Source organism: Apodemus sylvaticus, chromosome 6 (assembly GCF_947179515.1).
Source record: "Apodemus sylvaticus chromosome 6, mApoSyl1.1, whole genome shotgun sequence".
In the NCBI taxonomy this organism is placed as follows: domain Eukaryota; kingdom Metazoa; phylum Chordata; class Mammalia; order Rodentia; family Muridae; genus Apodemus; species Apodemus sylvaticus.
The window spans coordinates 116027453-116051060 of NC_067477.1; the positions used below are offsets into that span (position 1 = coordinate 116027453).

A 23608-nucleotide genomic window follows, 5' to 3' on the forward strand; every position below is an offset into this window, starting at 1 on the left:
GTAGACGTTCAAAATATGAACTTCTCTCTCTCTCTCTCTCTCTCTCTCTCTCTCTCTCTCTCTCTCTCTCTCTCTCTCTCTCTCTCTCTCCTCTCTCTCTCTCTCTCCCCTCTCTCTCTCTCTCTCTCTCTCTCTCTCTCTGTTTTTTCTTTTTGAACGCCTGTTGGCCGGGGAATGGGAGAGGCACGGGATTCCTCACCTGAGGGCTCAGCAGGGTCCTCAGGTGCTTCAACTGCATGACGCACACCGGTCTCGGATGCTCGTTGACCGAGACAACTCCCGCGGTTACCTGGACAACCTGCCAAGCATCGGTGGCGCTAGCCTCTGACGCACAGGCAACGTGTGTGCGACACACGTCATAAGGTCACGTAGTGGGTTCGCGACGGTGTCGACAGGACGTGCGCAAGCGCAGTGAGTCCTAGAGCGTGTTGTGGAATTCTGTCAGCGACCAATCCCGTAGCTGCATGCAAACCTAAAGCAAAGCTCCGCCCACAAGCCTTTCTGTCTCTCCGGATTCTACAGCACCAAATCCTTACTTTTTCTTATCGTCTTACCCGGCTAGGTGTGCTTTCGTTGCTTAAACTCTGGCGGAAAGCAAGGCAGGTGCTAGGAGAGGCGAAAGACAATTCGCAGAGCTGAAACCTTCGCGTCCCCCGCGGGAGGCCACGCAATACTGATAGGTCAAAGCAATACAGTGGAAGCCCAAGGATATACCTGGTACTGTGTTTGAATTGAGCAGCGGTACAGACCCATTTTACCCTACAGGAGGCAGATTTAAGGGGTTACTGCCCGAAGTTAAAACAGCTAGTAAAGGGCAGAACCGGGATTCAACCCACAGCTAATAACCTTTTAATTCCCTGTAAGAAGACTCAACTCTCCTCAACTCACTGTCTCCATGCCCAACTTTCTCTGCCCTGTAACACAGTCTCAGGAAATTATCCAGGATTTGGGGGATATATTGGAAACACTGGCTGAGGAAAGAAAAGGCATCCTGTTTGGTCATCGAGTAAACGATGAGTTCAAACCAGATTGCTGAAATCCAGATGTCTCTATGGTCAGTGCAGGAGACTGACCAGAGCTCAGTGCCCCCCCCCCCCCAGCTTAATGCTGCATGATACGTGGGCTTGGAGATTGGTTAAGCAGAAAAGATACCATCTTCTTTGTTCGATTGGGATCCTTACAACAAATTTTGGTCTCGTTTCTTCCAATACATCAAGAGACCAAATGAAATGCAGAAACGTTATCCATAGGTCTTCTCTAAATGATCCAAGGTTGGCAAGCACTATACTCCCCTAAAAGCATAGCATATGCTCACCAGACAAATGCTGGGTCCAAAGCCTTGAGCACACAGCTGTTGCCAATGGCAACGAGTACTTCTTTTCCTGCCACCACATTCCTCTGGAAAATTAAGAACCAGTAGAGGACAGGTTCCATTTTTTTTTCCACAGGTAACAAATAGGCCCCAAAACTCAAATTATAATTTTTTTGATAGGGGTATCCAAACCCCTCAGCTTTATTTCTAGAATCCTCTGGATATGTTAGAGTATAAATATAAACTCATTTATGGATTACAATTATTATTAACTTGGAATGAACAAAGACATAGATGAAGAAGAAAACAAGGACGAGGCACTGGAGTGCCCGGGGTGAGGACACATGGCACCAAGGGCACATTAGTGGTGGCTGCTCTCCTGTCAGCTTCCAAGACAGCTTAGCCCTTCGGACCATTTCCCCAAAGTGAGTGCTGGAGTCAGAAGAGCGGGGAAGGGATTGGTTATACAACTCAACGGTGGGGCATTTGCTTTGTATGCACAAGGTCCTGAACAAAGTTTAAAAAAAAAATCTACTGGCCCTTTCATATGACATGGCCGGGTCTCCGTTGGTATGAAAACTGTGGCTTCTCATTTTCTCTCTTCTCATTCAGCAAAGACAAAGAAGGGAGGCCTCTGGCTTTCCATCCCCTTCCCTTTCGTTTTTATCCGCCCATCTTAGATGAGTACATTGATGCAAACATCTTATAATGACTCTGTCCTTTCAGGTTGGTGGAGGCGTGAGAAGAACTGACAAGGTGTAGAGATGTCTTCAGCATACCATGCAGTATACCAGACAGTTCCAGTTTGTCCAAGAACCTTTATTGGAAAAATGTCCCAGGGGTGAGGTCACCAGCAGCTGGAGGGGCTGCCAGGTGAGGGAGGAGCACCGGAGGCTCCGTGGAAGACGTTGGAATAGTGCAGTGCAGTGTCGGCCTCTAGGCCCAGATGGTTCTTCTCATTCACTGGAGGAGGGCAACGCGGACAGAAACATCCCTCTCTGAGGCCCAGAGGCAAGCTGTAGGGGCAGCTAGTGGGTGCCAATAGTCCTGATGCAGGTGACATGGGTCCCTATGCAGGACCTAGTGGGAGAGGGTTGGATAAGTGAGTCTCCCCTGGACCTGGGGGATGGCAGGAGATGCTCCATTTGATATCCACTCCCAGGTCCAGGGGTACAGAGTCTACCAGACCTACATTCTGGCCCTGCTCACAGTGGAAAGAGGATGGGTACCAGCCTGAGATTCTGGGAGCACACTGCCGTGTGGGAGTGTCCAGCAGATCACCATCCTAGGCTTCCCCACCCCACCCCACCCCCACGTAGTCATACAGTGCATCCTCTCTTCTGGTTCCTGTTCTTCATTCACTCAAACGTCAATGGTGTTGATGGATGGAGACTTTTTCTGTAAGAGAAAAATTACCCATCCTAAATTCCAGAAAGATAAATGTGCCACTCTTGCCTTCTGGACTCCTTCATCCCAGACATTCCGCGCGCGCGTGTGTGCACACACAGACACACACCCACCCACACACACACACAGATTATCCCTCTGCACCCAAATCCCCCTTCTCACACTCACTGGTCCCACATCACCTGTCTTGTCCCCACTGGCCTTCCCTGAGGACTCTGTTCTGGCCCCTTCCCCTTCTCCTTGGGGTTGTTGTTGGAGTCGTTGTCCTTGATGATGTCATACTGCCGGCAGAATAGCCCGATTACAGCTGAAAACAACAATACCATCAAGGTTCTTGAAGCCTTGCAGGGCACTGAGCTGTCCATGCAACTAGAGAATCCTTCATTTCCTGGCGCCCACGCAACCCTCATCTCTAGGCTTGCAGTAGCCTCTCTCCCCTCAGACTTATCCTGATTCCCTCCCTCCTTCCCACCGCCCCCTTTGCCTTTTTCCTCCCCTTTCTCAAGACAGATACCTTCACCACTTCCCACTCTCTCAGACCCAAGTCCCTGCTTTCCCACCCAGTACTTACCAGCCCACATGAGCAATACCACTACAATGATGACAACTTCCCCTGTCTGCAATGGTCGCTCTCCATCCAGACCCTCCACTGTAATATCACCTAAGAAGAGAGCCATTCTCTGGGTTACAAAGAACCCACTGAAGAGCTCTGTCACATACAGGAGGGAGATGCTGGAGGTTAGAGTCAGGCTGGGTCCATCATTACACTGAGCCTGGAGTTATGGGATGGCCCTGCTCAGGGAGAAGCCGTTGGTGGGTAGCATTTAGAGATCAAAGGGTGATTATAGAACTTTCTCAAATCAGGCTATGGCCAGTGTGATATGACTTTGGATAAAAGGATGCTTAAAAGCCCTTCCCCCAAAGGATTCATTAGCAGTGTCTGTATAGCTGGTTCCCTGCCCACCTGTTTTTCTTTCCTTCCCTGGCAGTAGAAGGAATTAAATCACCCTATTCTTCTGAGCTAGACAGTTGTCAGCCTTACGCAAGTAAACGAGAGGTTTAAAGCCAGGTAAAAAGCCACTAACACAGGCTCTTACCTGGGCTGGAGCTGTTGGAGGGCAGTCTGTCAGAACCCTTGAGAGTGCGGAAGTGCACACGGGGCCCTGGGGGGCTCTCTCCCCGGAGGCCAATGCTCCTGACCTGCACTGTGTAGTCACTGTCTTCAGCCAGGCCCCAAAGAGCGCAGGCCCTGGTGGTGGTGTTCACCTCTCTGATTACACGCTGCCCAGGGCCATTCTGTCGCTGCAGGGAGAGCAGAGAAGCCTAGCCCCGGTCCCTCGCCACCGGGCTTGACTCAGGACTCTGTAACATCCAAGCACTCAAAAGGAATAGAGCGGAGGAAACTGGAGGGATGATCAGAGATCCAAGGGCACAGGTTGGGGAAACAGGGTGATTCATACTTGCTGGGAAATGGAGTAGCCAATGACGATGTTGCCTTCTGGGACGTCCCAGGACACAGTGGCCGAGTTGGCTCTGAGATGAGTGACCGTCACATTCACAGGAGAGGGGGGTCGGTCTAGGGATGCCCGAGTGTTAACAGGTTAAGAGGTTTCACCTCCGCACTAGCTCTGACGGATCCCCCCCACCCATCCACCCCCGCGGGCATCCTCTTCACTCACCTGCTCGCACAAAACCCAGGTCACAGCTGACCAGCAGGAGGACCGTGGGACTCAGATATGGGGAAAGAGGCATCAAAGAAGCCATGGTTTCCACCGAGTTCGCTGGAGAGGCCAGAGGCATTCGCTTGACATCCAGGCGAGGATCCTAGAGGAGGCGGGAGCTGAGGGGTCAGGAGCTGCCCATAATTCAAGAGGGATGCAGCAGCTCGCCCAGGCTTCTCAGGGCCCAAAGCCCATTTCCCCCCCACCCCCGCTCCTTTCCCGCCTCCGCATAACCCCGGTGCCCACCCCAGCCCCCACCCGCGCGGTCTCATCAGCCCACACCCACCTCCCGGGTCCTCGCGGTCGGTCAGGCCTCGGGAGGCTGCTCGGTGCCCAGAGGGCGGCCCATCGCCAGACTGGCGCTGGCCCTACCCCATCCTGACACGGGCCCGCCAAGGCGGGCAGCGAAGGCTGAGCTGCGGGTAGAGAGGGCAGAAGCGGAGTGGCCGCGGGCAGCGGGTCTGCGGGGCCCCCAGCCTTCCCAAGGGCCCCGCGTGGTCAGACTCTGAGCGAGGGGCGTTGCCAGCGAGGCCTGGCAGCTGGCCTGCGTCCCCGGTGCAGAGGACAGTGCGGCGGCCGAAGCTGGTCCCCTGCAGCGGGATGTGACCGTCCCGGCCAGCCAGCCGCCGCCTTCTGCAGAGCTGGCCCCGCGCGCTCCGCTGCAGCCGGGCAGGGACGCGCGGGCCCGCCCCGCCCCGCCCAGCTGGGGTTCTCGCCACCGTCATCCCGCTCCCCCCCCCCCCTCAGCCCTGTTCTCCCCTGGTTTCTCCCACGACCCTCCCTATGGCGGCCTGCGGGGTGGGGGGTGCTATCCCTTCACTCTCCCTGCTCTAGTAGATTAACTGCCCAGGGCACCAGGACCGGCTCAGGTGCGAGGGTCTTGTGCACATGAGAAAGCACCTCCTTCCCTGCAAGTTGGGAGGAGGCATTCCATCTCTGAATGCAGGAGGGGGCCATGAGCAGAGGATGATGGAGATAATAATTGTTTTAACAACCTCTTGGAGACTGCTTCAGCTTTGAAGTCTCTTTTCCATTCATGATCTGATTTGATTCCATTCGCTTTCTCATTCATTCTTTCATTTATTCAGAAAATATTTACTGATCATCTTCTATGTGCCTGGCATCATTATAAGAACTGGAGAGGACTTAAAAAGAGGGCTGGTCATGTAAGAACAATTTAACATCTCTCTCTTTCTCTCTCTCTCTCTCTCTCTCTCTCTCTCTCTCTCTCTCTCTCGTGTGTGTGTGTGTGTGTGTGTGTGTGTGTGTGTGTGTGTGTGTGTAACTCATTCCTTTGAGAGAAATCTGTTAACCCACACCTCAGGTTTCCTACCCTTAAAGCATAGAAACATGGAACAATTGTTAGAGTCTCGAATGTGGAAACACATGGAATGTCAAACTCTGGGCAACGATCTTTAAAAACCTTCCGGCACTGTATGAATGAGTATTATTCAACGACTTGTTAGTTGTTGCATTCATTCAGTAGACATGTTAGGTCTTTAAATTATTTCATATTGGGCTGGAGAGATGGGTCAGCAGTTAAGAGCACTGACTGCTTTTCTGAAGGTCTTGAGTTCAAATCCCAGCAACGATTGGTAACGAGATCTGACACCCTCTTCTGGGGTATCTGAAGACAGCTACAGTGTACTTACATATAATAAATAAATCTTTAAAAAACCGTATTTCATATGTTTAGCTGAGTATCCTATATAACCAACCACTTGTCTGAGGCTGTTTCTTCATCTAAATGGTGATCCTAAATAACCAGCCACTTGTCTGAGGCTGTTTCTTCATCTAAATGGTGATCCTAAATAACCAGCCACTTGTCTGAGGCTGTTTCTTCATCTAAAAACAATGCCAACCATGCCTTCTGTGTATTCACGCATCCATGTGCCCATGTGTCCAATGATAGCTGCCATTTGGGAGAAAGTGCTTCGGTCAGGAGAAATAGAGACTGCCTGTATTTAGGGCAGTTTCTTCAGTCCTCATTGTTCCTACAGCATTTCTATTTCTGTGAAATTTCCTCTGTGATATCCAGTTCAGTGTTTGCACACCGGGGGCCCAGAAGCTTCTGTAGCTTTTCTTTCTGAGAGGAGCAGATAAAATGGGCCAGTAGGGCAGGGAAGGACTGCATACTGACATGTGATCAAGCCGTGACCTGAGTCCTCTGGCTTCTGCTGACCCTGATCTCTGGCCTGTGGAGGCCTATGGGCCACAGATTTGCTCAGGGATTCTTTCTGACCTGGGTGTTCTGCACATCCAGGCTCCAAGCCTTCCGGAGGGCACTGTGCCTGAAGGGCAAAAGCAAAGAACATCTTATTCAAGGGCAAAGCAGAGGCTGGTAAGCCGGAGCATATGCAAAGAGGACCCTCAGGGCTGGAAGGCAGTGACAGGAAAGGGGGTGAAGAGAGGGGTGTAGGGCTGGAGCTCTGATAGGCGGGGCTCTTAGGTTAATCATCTCCATGGCTCAGATAAGACCCTGCCAACTGGAAGCAAAGTTATTGGGACCAGAACGGATTGTGAGACTGCAGAGGCAGGCAGGCCGGAGAGTCCACAGTGTGGGACCATGCCAGGCACCAAACGATATCAGCATGTGATCGAGACCCCTGAGCCTGGTGAATGGGAGGTGAGGTCCTTTCTCAATTTCAGCCTTCTATTCTGATTCCTAAAATACTTTTAAATCTGGACTTCTCCCTCTTCCTCTGTTCTTTTTTTTTTTTTTTTTTTTTTGGCCTTTGATACAGAGTCTATCCCAGGCTGGCCTCAGACTTGCTTTGTATCTGAGGATAGCCTTGAACTCCCAATCCCTTTGTTGCAGCTTCACTTTCCAAATGCCTGAATTGCAGGCACACTTACCATGATAGGCACCTTTTTCCTTATCTCCCCTTATGACCTTCCTTCCCTAATAGGCTCAGATCATCACATGAAGACTAAATTTTTAGTATGTGAATGGTGTGTGCCTGTATGTGTGCATGTATGTGCACAAGTCGGGGTGTGTGTGTGTGTGTGTGTGTGTGTGTGTGTGTGTGTGTGTGTGAAGTATGTGGATCTAAGCCAAACACCGAGCCTACGGCAGGCACAAAGCAGACTTTGGCTTTCTGCCCCTAGCCTTGTGTCCCCTTCTCTCTAGTTGTCAGGGTATGAAGCAGCTGTGCCAATCACAGAGAAGTCCAACCCACTGACCCGGAACTTGGACAAAGCAGATGCAGAGAAAATTGTTCAACTGCTGGGGCAGTGTGATGCTGAGATATTCCAGGAGGAGGGGCAAATCATGCCCACCTACCAGGTGACCCAGAGTCAAATCTCAGGCACTGCGAACAGAGAAGCCAAGCCAGCCACATCTCCACCTCTACCCCCCGCCCCCTGATTCGGGAAATCCTGACCCCTCTCCCCATCCCAATCCAACATCCCCATTTCTTCCTCCCTCCCCCATTCCCATTTTAAAACTTTATTTTGTGATGTGGAAGATTTTTTTTTTTCCGTGAGGACATGTGTGGAGGTCAGAGAACAATTTTGGGAATCAGTTTGTTCTTTTACCATGTGCCCCTCCCCCATCTCCATCCCCACCCCCGGCCGCCCCTGGATTGAACTCAGATCATCAGACTTGGCTGCAATCCCCTTAACTCACTGAGCCACCTCACTGCCTTCCTCTCACCTCTACCCCCAGTTTCTCCATCCTGACTCCTGTCCACTCTCCACAGCGACTGTACAGTGAGTCAGTTCTGACCACCATGTTGCAAGTGGCTGGCAAAGTCCAGGAAGTTCTGAAGGTACAAACTCTCCGTCTGCTTCTCATCCATCCGAACACTTCTGTTCGCTCTAACTTTTTCTCCTTCCTGCATCTCCACTTCTCATTTTTATAAATCTCAATGCTTTATTCTCTTGGTCTTCCCTTTGGATATTTATTGTTGTTTTAGTCACTGATAATAGTTATGACAGTTACCAGATAGATAATACTTTATCAGCAGCAGTGCATTTCCTTTGAACATATTATTATTTTTTAAACATTTATGGCTGTTTTGGCTACAGGTATGTATGTCTGTGTACCACATGTGTACCTGGTGCCTGTGGAAGACAGAAGAGGGTTACAGATGATTGTGAACTGCCACGTGGGTTCTGGGAATCAAACCTGGGTCCTCTGGAAGGGCAGCCGGTGTCTTAATGGCGGAGCCATCTCTCCATCCTCAGCAATGCACTTTCACACTCAGTCCACCCATGAAAGTGGGTATTATTATCTTTAAAAAAAATTCCTTTCCAGACCAGAAAACAAAGAAAAGAAAGGCTGACTGTAGTCACTTGCTTGGATATCCCCAGTTAATAACTGCTGGCTGCCACCGCTGTTTTGATTATTTTAGTTAATTGACAAAGCTGCTCTCAAGTCCCTTCTGGAATTTTAATGAATAGCTTAGTCAGAGAGGAGAGCCAAGAGGATTTCTTTCTCCAGATCATTGTTCTTTTTGCTATCTCACATGGCCTATGTTCTTCCCGATTTTATGATGAGGAGAAGAATAAGGAGTTCCCAGTCTTCCTCCGACCTGGGCTTCTTTCGTTCCTCAGGAGCCGGATGGGGGCCTGGTCGTGCTGAGTGGAGGGGGCACCTCTGGCCGTATGGCATTTCTTATGTCTGTGAGTACCTCGATCCCCGGTTTCTCCCTTCTCCTCCTGGGGAATACCCCCAGGACCAAAGGCTCATCTGAGATAAGCTCTTTCAATAGATATATTGTCTCCCCACTTCCTCTCCAAAACCTAGAGCCCAGGATGGAGTCAGGCTTCTCTGGCCCCACTAGAGCCCCACACTCTCTTGTTAACATCCTCACATCTCATGCATCACCAAGCGATCATTTCCAAGTTGCATCTGTAAGTGGCAGACTCCAAATAAGTTAGGGTTAAGCATCGGCCTGAGAAGACCATCATGCACCCTGATCCTCTAGGAACTGAGAACCAGTGCTACATCCTTTTTATCACTCCGTCATCACACTCTCTCCCCATGGACAGGTGTCTTTCAACCAGCTGATGAAAGGTCTGGGACAAAAGCCTCTTTATACCTACCTCATTGCAGGAGGCGACAAGTAAGTTACCCCGACCTGGCCTGAATGTTTTGTTTTATTTTATTTATTGTATATGAGTACATTGCAACTGTCTTCAGACACATCAGAAGAGGACATGAGATCCCATTACATATGGTTGTCAGCTACCATGTGATTGCTGGGAATTGAACTCAGGATCTCTGGAAGAGCAGTCAGTGCTCTTAACTGCTGAGCCATCTCTCCAGCCCCCGAATGTCTTTTTAGAGCCTGAATTTGAACGAGTTTAGTCAAGGATTATATTGAACCTGCCTTAGTCTCCACCATCCCTTGTGGTCTTGTATCTGGCCCTGCCACAGATATTTATTGCCTACCTGGCACTTGTAGTTAGTTAGGTTTTTTTTTTTTTTCTTTTTTTTCAAGACAGGGTTTCTCTGTGTAGCCCTGGCTTTCCTAGAACTCACTCTGTAGACTAGGCTGGCCTCTAACTCAGAAATCTGCCTGCCTCTGTTTCTCAAGTGCTGGGATTAAAGGTGTGCACCATCACTGCCAAGCTATTTAGGTTTTTAAATTCTGTGTCATGTCTATCACGGTGCCAGATAAACAGTAGGTGGCTATTCAATGATAGCTTCCCTCTATCCCTTTCTCTCAGTGTGCCTTTCCCCTAACCATCAATAGGTATCTGCTGCTTAGCTAATGCCACTGACCTCAACTGAGTTTGTACTCTTAGGTCTGTCGTGGCCTCTCAGGAACGGACAGAAGATAGCGCCCTACACGGGATCGAGGAGCTGAAGAAGGTCTGTTTCCTGTTACTACTTACCTGGAGACACCCATATATTCCTTTTCATAGGGTTAGAAAAAATCCCCAAGCAAGGCCTGGCTCCTGCTCTGTCCCTGTTTTTTCTCACACACTAGATTTGTACCCTGGAGACCCTAACATACCCCCTTCATTCCTAGGTGGCTGCTGGGAAGAAGAGAGTGGTTGTCATAGGCATTTCCGTGGGACTCTCTGTAAGTGCAAGGTTAGGAGGAGTGGGTGGGTGGGACTAGGCTGGCATGGGCGGTGGATGCTAGGTGATGAGGTAGGTGCTTGCTGTGTCATTCAATGTCAACAACCAAGATGGACAGACCAGTCCATGGGTCAGCAAGCTACTCTGGCAGTCAGTGTAGCCAGCTGCCTGAATTTGTGGATAGTTTTATTGGCATGAAACCTTTGTGCTTACTCAGAAATTATGGCCTCTTTTGTGCTGAGCTTAAGTAGTTGGACGAGATCATAGGGCCCACAAAGCCTGAAGTATTTACTCTCTGGCTCTTCACAGAAGAGTCTGCCCACCCCCCCCCCCTTCATCCCCACCAGCAATATCCGCATTAGCTCTGCTTAGTTGGGAGTACAGGATCTTAGGAGCCAGTGGGTCAGTCAGCATTTTAACAAAATTCTCAGCGTGTGTGTGTATGAGACACACTTGGCTCGGTTTCCTATCCCCCACAGCAGTTTTGATTCTGAGAGTTCAGGGCACAGAGAGTTAGATCCCAGCAGTTGAACTGTGAGGAGAAACAGGAGACTGACCACAAGGAGCTTACAATTGCGTTAGTAGTTCTCGAACCTTACCATTGGGGAGATTTCTGTGAAAGAACAGAAGAAAAATGTAGCACTAGCTTGGTGATAGTTGCTTCTAATATCAGCACTCAGGAGGGAGAGGCAGGAGGATGGCTGTGCGTTCAAGGCCAGCATGGACTATATAGAAGGAAGTCAGCGTAGCTCAAAGACAAAGTTTTCTGGGGAACTTGTTAAAAGTATGCTCTGCTTTTCAAATTTGAATTCAATAAGGTTTTTGTTTTGTTTGTTTGTTTTTAAGATAGGGTTTCTGGGGGAGGTGGTGGTGGCGCACTCCTGTAATCCCAGCACTCTGGGAGGCAGAGGCAGGCGGATTTCTGAGTTCAAGGCCAGACTGGTCTACAGAGTGAGTTCTAGGACAGCCAGGGCTATACAGAGAAACCCTGTCTTGAAAAAAACAAATCCAACAACAACAACAACAACAAAAACCAAAAAAAGAAAACCCAAAACAAACAAACAAATAAAAAAAGATAGGGTTTCTCTGTGTAACCCTGGCTGTACTGGAACTCACTCTGTAGACCAGACTGCCCTTGAATTCACAGAAATCCTCCTGTCTCTGCCTCCCAAGTGCTGGGATTAAAGGCACTGGGAGTAAATCCACCCAGTGGTGGATTCACTAAGTCTTGGTTGAGGAATCTATTTCTCTGCTAAGGCAGGTTCCATGTGGATCTCAGGAACCATTCCAAGGGGCTTCTTTTATTGTACCTTCCTTTTTTGCTCCTCTCAGGCACCCTTTGTGGCAGGCCAGATGGACTACTGCATGGATAACACGGCCGTCTTCTTACCCGTCCTGGTTGGCTTCAATCCGGTGAGCATGGCCAGGTAAGGCTTCTTTCCAGGTCTAGCAAATCCTGGGAAAGGGACATATCAAAGTCCACGGTATAATCGCCAAGGAGAAGACAGACGGGTATACAGTCTCGCTGCCAAGTCTCAGAATGTAAAAGTAAATATGGGGTGGTCTCTCAGTGTATGAAGTTTTTGCTGGCTTCTTCATTTTAAATGTTCTTTTGACAAATGGTGGAAGGCAGATTACCAAAGCTACATAAGCCGGGCAGGATCTCTGAATTTGAGGCCAGCCTGGTCTACAGAGCAACTTCTAGGACAGCAAGGGCTACATAAAGAAATCCTGTCTTGAAAAAAAAACAAACGATTAACCCCTCCCCCCAAAAATATAAAAACAAACTCCCAAAGCTACATAAAACACAAGCTTGCACAGATTCAAACAGGGATTGGTGAGGCAGAGAGACAAGAACTAGAAGAAAACAAACAAAAACAGCAGGAGCAGCAGCAACAACAGAACAGGGTCAGGATAACCTGTTTGATCTGGGGCGAGCCTGAGCATCTTTTCAGAGTAGTAGTGGGTCCCAAGCGACCACCCGCTCCTCTTCCCAGCTTCCTGTTCCAGGCTCTTTCCCTCATCCTTCCAGCCTCTCTTTGGCCCCTCTCTGACTCCTCACATCTGCCCCTCCTCCCACCCTGAAGCCCCTTGCTACAGAACTACCTTCTTTTGTGGTGAGAGGGACAAGAGTCTTGCTATGTAGCCCAGGCTGGCCTCAAACTTGTAACTCTCCCATTTCTGCCTCTGCTGAGATTTTAGGCATGAATCATCATACCCCCAACCCCTTCTTATTCCCTATCCAAATGGCCACTTGGTCTGATCTTCACACTCCACCTAGGTGACCAGTAGTGTGCAGGTGTAGTTCCATTGGGGGTAAGGCCATGAGATGTTTATTTTGTTAAAGTGTCCCTGGTGATTTTGATGCACAGTCAGGTTTGAGGAACTCTGCTAAATAAGCCATTAGTTGGGGCACCTGATGGCACCCTGTCCATGGGGGACTGCCGAGAAGGAGCCTGGTTCTTTTGGAGATGCTCTTCCAAGTCCCAGATTCCAGGCTTGTAGCGTAACTCACACTGAGGTGTAAGCGAATCTGTGATACTCTTAACCCTGATGCTTTTCATGGAGGGCTCTTCTTTACCCAAAATATATCTGCAGCAGCGCGTGCTAATTTCAGGCCCTGTGACTAAGTGAAATGGAGAATTTCAAACAATGTGGGCGTGGAGATCTTCCAGTTGTTCCTTAAAGTGGTGGCTCCCTGCCTTGGCTCATCTTCAAAACTGTCTCGGAAGCTTTATAAAAATGCAGTTTGGGGTTCTGACGCATACCTGCAGAGGCTGAACCTCAGTGTATGTGTGTGTGTGTGTGTGTGTGTGTATACGCACGCACACACATCTAGAGATACAAAACAGAGCTCTCCAGGAGGTTTTGCTATTCAGTGAAGTCAAGTCTGGGAATCCTGGTTTTACTGTACAATGTTTTCCCTCTCTCTCAGGTCTCTAGGAAGTTTTAGAAATTAGTGTGACAACAGCCACAGGAGGTACTTTACATGATAGGTATGAAATAGGTGAAAGTTATCTGCCTCAGGATTCATATAAAATATTTCCATAAAATATTCTATAAAGGGCTGGAGAGATGGCTCAGCAGTTAAGCTCTCCTGAAAGGTCCTGAGTTTAATTCCCAGCAGCCACATGGTGGCTCACAACCATCTGTAATGGGATCTGATGCACTCTTCTGGTGTGTCTGAAGATGGCTACAGTGTACTCATATAAAAAATAATCAATAAATAATATTTAAAAAAGTATTCTATAAAATTTATTGAAAAATGGGTTAGGATGTGCCTGTAGTCTCAGAGTTGGGGAAGCAGAGGCAGGAGGATCCCTGGGCTTGCTGGCCAGTCAGTGTAGGTTTAGGGAGTGGCCTTGTCTCAAAAATTTAAGGAGAGCAACTACAGAATATAACTGCGGTTAGCCTCTGACTTCCATACACATGTGCACATGGAGCTGCACACACATGCACACACCCATGTACATATGTGTATACATATACACATAAATAAAATAAAACAAAATAAATAAAATAAAACAAATAGTTCAAAAAAGGATGAAATCCTGTCAGGAGCGGGAAGATAAGGGGCAGTTAGAGAGGGTGTATGAGTGACTAGCTCAGTCTTTGAAGTCCCACCACATTGAGCAATTCACATATTCACCCACTTGAGAAGAGTCTCATTTTCTGAGATTTCACAATTTGTAGCTACGCATGTAAGCTTGCACTAGATCTCTTGTTTCATTAACACATGGCTTTATTATGGTTAATTTATTGTTGATTATTTATCAACACACACCACAATTAATAGTATAAAGTTTATACCTTATTAGGGACCAACATGCTCCCCTCGTGTAGTGAGGGGTCACTCTTTGGAGAGAGTTTCAGATGTATTTCCAAGAGTGGGAAGGGGTTTCAAAGGACTCTAAAATGGAATGTAACATGGTAGGGGTTTGTTTTACCTTTTGAGACAGGGTTTTTCTGTGTAGCATTGGCTGTCCTGGAACCCACTCTGCAGACTGGGCTAGCCTGGAACTCAGAGATCTCCCTGCCTCTGCCTCCCAAGTGCTGGGCTCAAAGGTGTGCATCACCACAGTAATTTTGACGTTTGGCTTCCAGCTAGAACATTACGCTTGGATGCTGGTTTTGATGTGGGCTTTCTTTGTTGAAGGTATTATTAACCCAGTCCTTGGAGTTCAGGGACACACCACTGCATGTGCTCCAAAGCATGTTTCTCTGCAATGTAGCTGACCTCTGACTCCACTCTCTCACTGAACCTAACTACCAGCTGAGGCCTTTTCTTCAGATTCTCATAGACAGTCCTTTTCCCTCTGTCTTCCTCTGGACTCAGAAATGACCCCATAGAAGACTGGAGATCAACATTCCGGCAAGTGGCAGAGCGGATGCAGACGATGCAGGAGAAGCAAGAAGCTTTTGTGCTCAATCCTGCCATCGGGGTAGGGCCAGACTCCTTTCTCTATACACATCTTCAAGCATACAAAAACTGCTTACCACATACAGGGAACCTTTGATCTTCAAGCTTCTGCTTATCTTGCTTAAATTCCCGAGGTGTTTCATATCAGTGCAAGCATTTTCAATGAAGTCCTATTCTCTCTTTACTTTCTCACCCTGGGACGTTTTTCTTTAATCTTTATTTCAACCCTGTTTCTCAGATCAGTACCTAGGAAGCACTTCTGTGATCTGGAACAGTCTTGTTTAGATGAGATCTTTGGCCATCTATGTATAGACAGCCTTGACTAGCCACAGCTAGGTCCCATTCAGTCTCTTACAGATTCAAATGCCACCTAGGGTTTTAAGAACAGTGATAGAGTCTCACTCCCATGCTCTAAGCTATCCACACCGATGCAGGCCTTCCTAGTCTCAGAATTCCTGCTCATCTGGGTCCTCTGCACACATCTCACTAGAACCATCTAGCCCTACTTTTCCCTAACTGAGACTTTTGCCTCCTGCCTCCCTTTGTCAGTGGTAAAAACATCTGAGAACTTCTTCTTGATCTTCATATGAGAAAGGAAGGGAAATTCTGCAGTGTATATCTTGTTTTGTTTCCTGTCTTTCTCCTCCTTTTCTACTGGTTGGCTTTCAGGTTTGTTTGTTTCTTTAAAGGTTTAAAGTCATTTTTAGGTGAGTGAGTGAGTGTGTGTGTGTGTGTGTGTGTGTGTGTGTGTGTGAATGTGTGAATATGTGCATGTGAGTTCAGGTGCCCAGAGAGGTCAGAAGGGGGCAACAATCCTCCTGGAGTTGAGTTAAACAGGCAATTGTGAGTTTCCTGATGTGGGTGCTGGGAACTGAACTCAGGTCCTCTGCCAGAACAGAAAAGCACTGCTAACCAATGAGCCATCTCTCCAGCCCTCAGTTTTCTGTTTTTAATCACTGGTCATGCTATTCTCTCTCTCTCTCTCTCTCTCTCTCTCTCTCTCTCTCTTTTCTGACACAGGGTTTCTCTGTATAGCCCTGGCTGTCCTGGAACTCACTCTGTAGACCAGGCTGGCCTGGAACTCAGAAATCTGCCTGTCTCTGCCTCCCAGAGTGCTGGGATTAAAGGCGTGAGCCACCACTGCCCGGCTCATGCTATTCTCTTTGCTGCAATCTTTGTTTGACATACTGTGTTATAAATCTGTACCACTTTGTGTCTGCTTCATGTGTCTGTATAAAGCATGGGAAACGTGGCTTTAGGAATGACAAACTACCATAAAACATGGCGGAGAAGGTTCTCAGAAAGAAGAGGATCCTCTGAAAACCCTTGACCCAACTGAAAAGTGGCCTAGTCAATGGCTTCCTCATAGAGGGTCTTGAATGCACCCTGGGGATGGCCAGAGGTGGCCCTTTCTTCCTCTTCTCCTTTCTGTTAAGCACACTCTAGCAACACAGTTAAGGCCACCAATAAAAGATGTGCTCAGGGATCACTAACCACAGTGAACATCTAGTGGGGGTCACCAAGCACACTCATACCTTGGAGTCACCAATCACATCCCACACCTGAAGATCACCAACACCTCTCCATGCTCAGGGGGTCATGAACTGGTGAACTGGTAGAGTCCTGGGCTGTCCTCTTTCTACCAGTTCCTCCTAGTGTCATTGCCTCCTTAGCCCGAGGGGCTCAGCGGCTCTTCCCGAATGAAAGGTGGAAGTGCTACCAAGATTCTACTGGAAACCCTGCTACTAGCTGCGCATAAGACTGTGGACCAGGGCGTTGTGTCCTCTCAAAGGTAAGGAGGAAACAGACAAGTGGGGGATCAGAGCCAAGCAGAGGTAACAGAGGGGGGGAGGTGGCAGGTTCTGATATCAGAGGCAAGAGGAGTTAAAAGTTCTTTGACTTGAGGATGGCCCAGGTCATGCAGACTAGAACCCGTCCTGCTGTGACTTCCTTTCCTTACTGGGGCTTCCAGTCTAGCTTCCAGAATGCTCAGACCCATCCTTTTCTTTGCTTTTGCTTTTCCCATGGTAGCCATTTTAAAATAGAATGCTTTCTGCTCTTACATAAGGCAATCTGGGTATCTTTTTTCCCTTTTTCTTCCTGCATGTCTCTCTAGCAGGGACTAGCAAAACTTTTTTTTTTTTTAAATGGGGAATTGTGACTTGTCTTAGGTGTGGGTAGGAGTACCTAGGTCTTTTGGGGGAAGTACCAGGTCCTCTCTGGGAGCCAATAAATTTTCTTCTAGATGCCTTCTGGAAATCCTGAGGACATTTGAGCGGGCTCATCAGGTGACCTACAGTCAAAGTTCCAAAATTGCCACCCTGATGAAACAAGTTGGCATCAGGTATGTGGCTGTGCATTTGTAGGGGACATGGAGAGTGTGTTAACATGGCAGGCGTGAGATGGAACCACACATTGGAAGGCCTTGGTTGTTTACTCCTGTGCTCCTCTGCCACCTTTTTCATGGTGATCATGGACTGGCCTCTGGCTCATTCTCAGCCTGGAGAAGAAAGGCCACGTGCACTTGGTTGGCTGGCAGAACCTCGGTATCATTGCCATCATGGACGGAGTAGAGTGCATCCACACTTTTGGTGCTGGTGAGTCCTGAGTCCTGATGTGCTCCTGATTCCAAGTACCCCAGCCAACTGGTCCACTATTAAAACATTTTCCTGCGGACTCCTGAGGTTCCCCAGTGTCTGTGCATCCTACCCAAGGAGGCACTTCCACTGAACACTTCTTTCACTCGAAGCTTCAAATTCCACATGGGTCCTTGATCTCTCCGTTCCCATTCCCGAGCTTCTAATAGTCTCTCTCCTAGATTATCACTCACCCCCATACCCTACTTTCTGACATCATCCCAGCCCTTGAAGTCTAGAGCTTTCCTCTCTTCTAAAGTCCACCATTCTTTTCTCTCTGATCTTAAATTTCTCAGATTTCCGAGATATCCGTGGCTTTCTTATTGGTGACCATAAAGACATGTTTAACCAGAAGGATGAGCTCACCAACCAGGTTGGAAGAGGGTGGGATTTGGGAAGTTGTGAAATTTACTGGTGTGCAGAGGGCAGTAGAGAGCAGGGTCTGGGGGTGGGGAAACATGAGGGGATGGTGAGAGGACATGGAGAGCTGAACAGTGGGGTATGGTAGGCTCTGGGTTTGCCTGGCTTTAGTTCACTCACCTGCTTCATCACCTTTGGCAAAATGCTAACATTTTGAACCCTGATGCTCTTTAGCTGGGGCCAGAAGGGCTGTATTCGTTGTCCCCTAAGGTCCCTCTCAGTTTTCAAGTCTCTGCTCTTGAAACTGGGAGGAACTTTCCCTTCTTCTGTCCCAGGGTCCCCAGTTCACCTTCTCCCAGGATGACTTCCTGACTTCCATTCTGCCATCCCTTACGGAAATTGACACTGTTGTCTTCATTTTTACCCTGGATGGTGAGCAGGAGGATGGGAATGGTAGGGGTGGTTTATATGAGCTGCCATTTTTCTGAGTCTTGGGGTGCCTTGTCAGAGGGAGGGTGTCTTAGGGTATCCTACTGTCGGGATAAGACACCCTAACCAAAAGTGACTTGGGGAAGGAAGGGTTTGTTTCATTTTACAGTGTCTAAGTCTCTCACTGAGGGAAGTTAGGGCAGGAACCTGAGCAGAAGCCATTGGCAAATGCAACTTTCTGTTATTCCCCATGGCTTGCCAGTCTGCTTTCTTATGGCACTCAGAACTACCAGCCCAGGGGTGGCACCGCCCACTGTGAGCTGGGCCCATCAATTAATCAAGAAGATGTACCGTGAGCTTACCTACAGGCTGGTATAGTAGGACATTTTTCACCCTAGAAGTCCCATTTTGCCAAGTGATTTTGGCTTGTGTCAAGTTGATTTAAAACTATGCAGCACAGAGGGATCGAATGAGTGTCCTGCAGGACCGCAGGGTGGCAGAAGAACCATTTCATAGCCCAGCCTTATAACTCTGACGTCTCCTATTCCATCCAGATAACCTCACAGAAGTACAGGCCCTGGCAGAAAGGGTGAGGGAGAAAAGCCAGAACATCCAGGCCCTGGTGCACAGCACTGTGGGGCAGTCCTTGCCGGTGAGAGTCTGGCACTGGGGAGAAGACCTGGCATGGTGCAGCCAGGTCTTCTGGAGCAAACCTCCCTGTTCATTTCGTTCTCCTCAGGCCCCTCTAAAGAAGCTCTTTCCTTCGCTCATCAGTATCACATGGCCACTTCTTTTCTTCGATTACGAAGGGAGCTATGTTCAGGTAGGCGGGGATGAGAAGCAATGTTTCCTATGAAGGAGAGGAGTCCAAACCCCCAAAGCCAGATGGGTGGGCAAGCCTGAGCATTTGTTCAGTCTTCTCCCTCCCCAGGCTGGGTAAACACGTGATTTATCAGGTCTCTAAAGAGCGTTGCCAAGGCAACAGGGTTTGGTTCTTTCTAGAAATATACAGAAAGAGCAAGACAGTCCACCAGTCATTGGTTTTTTTGGGACAAGTTTGTTGGTGAATCATTATCACCACCCAAAAGCTTTCAGGACCCTTTGTTTTGCATGGTACACTATGCTGAACATAACCCAGCAGAGTCCTCCCTCAATAGTGAAATTATAATCCAGGAGACACACTGATAGGAATCATAGAAATACTGAGCAGTTTGTATGAGCTTTGCAGGTTGGTTTGGAGTGCGCATTGGAAAATCTAGGTGTCAGGCCAGCTCTGCTGGGTGGCCCAAGGAAGAAAAGAAATATATATCTGTGTGCTTTACTGTTCTCACCCACGACCTGCCTACCCTCTACAGGGCAGAAGCAGGGCCCACAGCGGTCAGGGGGAGAGTGGTCTTTCATCATTATTCACACTGCTTCCTTCTGGAAGCTTCTAGACTTAGCCATAAGGAGCCAACACAAGGCCTCATGGAACCTAGAGCTCTTACAGAAAAGTCTCTCCCCAGTGGGAGGTCCTCTCTCCTTTGTCTTTTGTTCTAAATAGTGCTTCAGTGTTCAGTGTTACATCTCTACTTCTTGGCATGCTTTTCACATTCACAGTTTCCTCCTACCTCGCCTGTTCTTGGAGAAATCTTCTCTGATTAACTTTACATTGTCTTGGCTCTCCATATTACATTCTTCCCACACTTACACAGTCATGATCCCTAATACAAATACAGCCCTTTATACCCTGGTAGATATTTTATGTCTTTCATCTCAGTTCTTATAGCAGTCTCCTAAGCGAGAGTGTTCAGTTTCACTGTCTCCCCAGCCCCTTATTTATGCTTTTAATGTAGCTGTAAGACCCCCCCCCCAAAACCGAGGGTGCCCCAGCACCCCACACCTCGGAAGGTGACACCCAAATCACTCGCGAGAAACGTGAGGATTTCTTTATTCCAGAATTCTGGGTTCCACGGCCATACACCGCGCAGGGGTAGAGGACTGAGGACCACGAGTGCTAAATTGCAATAGCTTTTATAAGTTTACAACAAAGCCCACGAATCACAAACCAATCATTTCTTAGCATGGAGAGCTCTCGAAATGCAAGTCAATTGATTTGTGTGGACCAATTAGTTTCCTATTTTCTTCAATGTCTATAGCTGCATGAACTCCTGCATAGGGGTAATGGCGTAAGCAGTTTACAGAAGCAAGATAAGCTTAGCCCATTTCCAGTTACCTTGTGGGGCCAGGATCACCTATTCAAGGCCTTTCTGTTAGGTCTAAACAAAGGGCGGGCTCTGGAATATGACCTTTTACCTAGTTTCTAACAAAGCGAGATACCATTTTAAACTTCTGACTTCTTGGGGTCATTAGAGTTAGGCTGTATTATTTTCTATCCTTTCATAGTGACATCTTATTTAATTTTTGGTCTATATTCCAATCTATTAGGTTTTTTATTCTTTGGTGGTTTTTAATCTTTCACTTGGTACTGGTTACATCTCTCCACATTGAATTGTCTGAAAGAAGGCTTCTGCTGGAGTCTGGCTCCAGCCAGTTCAGGTCCCAAATAAGAGGCGTGGAGTCAGTGAGGGAAGGGACTGACCTTATCTGAGGGTGAGTCAGGAGAGCTGGTGTTTATTGAAAAAGAGGACACACTTTTGAGTCTATGATTGCATAATTGCTTTGCCACTATTAATCTTGAAAGCAGACTTAATGATAACAAGAAATATATTATCTTTTCACAGATTTTTTTAACCTATTTTAGTCCTATTTTTTTAAATATCCAGAATGAACGAAGTCATAAACAGTATTTTTCTTTGAAGCCAAAGCAGTAACTTTAGCAAGCATCCAAGACCCCATTGTTCTTTAAGGTTCAGCAACTCTGTTGCGGGAAATATTAAAAGAGAAACCCGGCACTAGTGCCTGCAAGACACTGGCGATCCGCAGACCTCACACCACTGGGCCATAGGGCTCCTGCTAGCTTTCTAAGGACCTGCGAACTCTCCGCGGGTTAGGCCCACGCTCCTGTGATCTGCGGGCCTGCCCACTTTTTAGCCCCCACTTGGCCAACTCTCTGGTGAGTATTTCCCGCTCCTGCCCAGCGCCCACTCATTCCAGTTGCCCCGTAAAACACTACTCTTAATCTTAAATAGTTTGCCAATTAGATTTATCAATATTGAAAACACAAATTGAAGATGCCAATACAGTGATAGACTTATCCCAATATATCTAAACTTCAGAATATCTTAGCTACTTGTGGCTGTTCAAAACCACGAGGGACCGGGATCTTCTTCCCTTCCGTGCGCCTCAGTAATGGCTTCTGTCCACACCACCTCTCTCAGCTCCTAGCTCTGCCCCCTATCTCCTTGTCCAATCACAGACCTCTGCACTGACGTCACTGGACAGGAAAATACTTGCTACACAACCCCACCTCGTGCCCTTTGCCCCTCCTTCTGCAAGGTCTAAGGCTTTGTGGTCAGGAGATACCGAGTCCTGAGAAACAAACCCACGAGAGCTACTTTCATTCCTGCAGGGCCTTGACGCAGTGTTTGCACCAGGAGGCATAGCAAGCCTGGGGCCATTTCCTCATTGTGTTCCTGTGCACCTTGGTCTTACAACATGGGCCTGTTCTCCTCACGAGCTCCCCAAAGGGAAGCTGACATCTTACCCTTTCTCCACTGTGCCTTACCATCCTGATTCCTTCAGTGTACGCTGCTGTGCATGTCACAGAGGGATCAGCCAGTCTAGCTTCTGAACAGAATCTGCTTCTCGTGGGGCGCGCCTGGTCTTGCATTCATCCTGTGAGCCTGGGTCCATTGTTTCCGCCGACTGTATGATTTCATTGTTGAGACCAGGTGTACATAAGAGTTTCTGGTACCATCTTTCATTTAATGAATCTGAAGCTTCACAGGGAGACACGAAGGGGATTCTTGTGCAGGAGTCGGCAGTGTCATCATGCTATACGGTGGCAAAGATTTGTTTCCAAAGATTTACTTTGCTTAGTAAGACTGCTATTGTATGCATTCATATCCTTTACCAAAGCCCATACCAAATTTCCCCAAGGAAAAAGGCATAAGGAAACTCCCATAATGCAGAGTAAGGATCGTCAAAATGAAAGTCAAAGGATGCTAGAGAACTGTGGTTCTTGATCTCCACATGCTGGAACTTGTCAAGCAGCAGTGGTTGCCAAGATTTCCACTGGACTTTGTCCTATTTTGTCTTCTGCTGCTCTGATAAATCCCCAACTATAACCAAGTTGGAATGTTTATTCCATCTGATACTTTACCGTCCATCATTTCAGAGAGTCAGGGCAGGAGCTCGAGCAGGAAGCAGGTGCAGAGGCAGGGACCATGGAGGAAAGCTGCTTCCCGGCTTATTCTCCACAGCAGCTCAGTTTCCCTTATTTTTACATTTTCTAATACGTGTTCTCTCTCTCTCTCTCTCTCTCTCTCTCTCTCTCTCTCTCTCTCTCTCTCTCTCTCTGTGTGTGTGTGTGTGTGTGTGTGTGTGTGTGTTTGCAGGAGTGGGCTCTCTTCTACCTTGTGGACCCAGGGGATTGACTAAGTTAGCACCACTTGTTCACCAGCCTCAGCTTGTGACCGCTTGCTCAAGGGTGGCATCACCCAGCGTGGGCTGGGCCCTACACATCAACCACCAACCTGGAAAAAACCATGTCCTACTGACATGCCTACTGGCCAGTGTGCTGGGGGCCGTTCCTCATTTAAGGTTTCCTCTTCCTACAGGATTCTAGCTTGTGTCAAGTTTACAGTACCGAGCCCAGACTTGTTTCTTTAGTTATAGGAATATTTTTGATACTTTAATGGTCTTCACTCTTCATTTGAAACACTGTGTCCTATTCACTGCCCCCCTCTGTCACATTTCCTTCATCCCTTTCTTTTCCCTAGAGCACATGACAGACAAGTGAGGTTGTCTTATACTTCACACTATGACAGGCAGAGTGGCACATCCTGTAATCCCAGAATCTGGGGGCAAAAGCAGGATCAGGAAGAGTTCAAGGCCATCCCTAGCTACATAAGGAATTCGAGGTCACTCTGGTTTACATGAAACCTTGTCCAAAAAAATAAATAAATAAAAATAAAACCCAAACCCAAACTTTACACCATTTACTTCAGAATATGTCCCTCATGGGCAAAGACATTTGCCACTATAAGAATGACATAATTGGCCGGGTGGTGGTGGCCCATACCTGTAATCCCAGCACTCTGGGAGACAGAGGCAGGCGGATTTCTTAGTTCGAGGCCAGCCTGGTCTACAGAGTGAGGTCCAGGACAGCCAGGGCTATACAGAGAA

At 48.1% G+C, this 23608-nt stretch overlaps 3 protein-coding genes across 4 annotated transcripts in view; 1 reads left to right on the forward strand and 2 right to left on the reverse strand.

Moving 5' to 3' along the window:
• Ift172 (intraflagellar transport 172) overlaps positions 1-357 on the reverse strand; it is a 37795-nt gene extending 37438 nt beyond the window's left edge. For both annotated transcript variants that reach the window (XM_052186277.1, XM_052186276.1), the window contains exon 1: positions 200-357. In XM_052186277.1, coding sequence (XP_052042237.1) covers positions 200-238 — 39 coding nt within the window. In that variant the 5' untranslated portion in view covers positions 239-357. The remainder of the gene's footprint in view (positions 1-199) is intronic.
• A 1976-nt stretch (positions 358-2333) lies between these two features.
• On the reverse strand, positions 2334-4800 carry Fndc4 (fibronectin type III domain containing 4). Its single transcript, XM_052184783.1, has 8 exons — positions 4727-4800; positions 4399-4543; positions 4180-4295; positions 3817-4021; positions 3291-3380; positions 2902-3026; positions 2638-2710; positions 2334-2392 (listed from the first exon to the last, which is right to left on the reverse strand). The coding sequence occupies exons 2-7, from the start codon at positions 4517-4519 to the stop codon at positions 2675-2677; spliced, it is 693 nt and encodes a 230-aa protein (XP_052040743.1). The 5' UTR covers positions 4520-4543; positions 4727-4800; the 3' UTR covers positions 2334-2392; positions 2638-2674.
• A 2206-nt stretch (positions 4801-7006) lies between these two features.
• The window catches only part of Gckr (glucokinase regulator), a 30200-nt gene continuing 13598 nt past the window's right edge, over positions 7007-23608 (forward strand). Inside the window, exons 1-16 of the mRNA XM_052184785.1 lie at positions 7007-7066; positions 7571-7726; positions 8142-8210; positions 8998-9066; positions 9436-9509; positions 10195-10261; positions 10422-10475; positions 11807-11901; positions 14811-14916; positions 16568-16686; positions 17140-17238; positions 17394-17491; positions 17827-17903; positions 18226-18322; positions 18874-18971; positions 19059-19142. Of these exons, the coding sequence (XP_052040745.1) occupies positions 7007-7066; positions 7571-7726; positions 8142-8210; positions 8998-9066; positions 9436-9509; positions 10195-10261; positions 10422-10475; positions 11807-11901; positions 14811-14916; positions 16568-16686; positions 17140-17238; positions 17394-17491; positions 17827-17903; positions 18226-18322; positions 18874-18971; positions 19059-19142 (1422 nt within the window). The remainder of the gene's footprint in view (positions 7067-7570; positions 7727-8141; positions 8211-8997; positions 9067-9435; positions 9510-10194; positions 10262-10421; positions 10476-11806; positions 11902-14810; positions 14917-16567; positions 16687-17139; positions 17239-17393; positions 17492-17826; positions 17904-18225; positions 18323-18873; positions 18972-19058; positions 19143-23608) is intronic.

Coding starts and splice junctions, on each gene's coding strand:
- Fndc4 (XM_052184783.1), bottom strand. CDS start 4,519: ATGCCTCTGGCCTCTCCAGCGAACTCGGTGGAAACCATGGCTTCTTTG. Junction 4,296..4,398: donor CCTGGGTTTTGTGCGAGCAG/GTGAGTGAAGAG, acceptor GGGCATCCCTAG/ACCGACCCCCCTCTCCTGTG. Junction 3,381..3,816: donor CTCCAACAGCTCCAGCCCAG/GTAAGAGCCTGT, acceptor CTCTCTTCTTAG/GTGATATTACAGTGGAGGGT.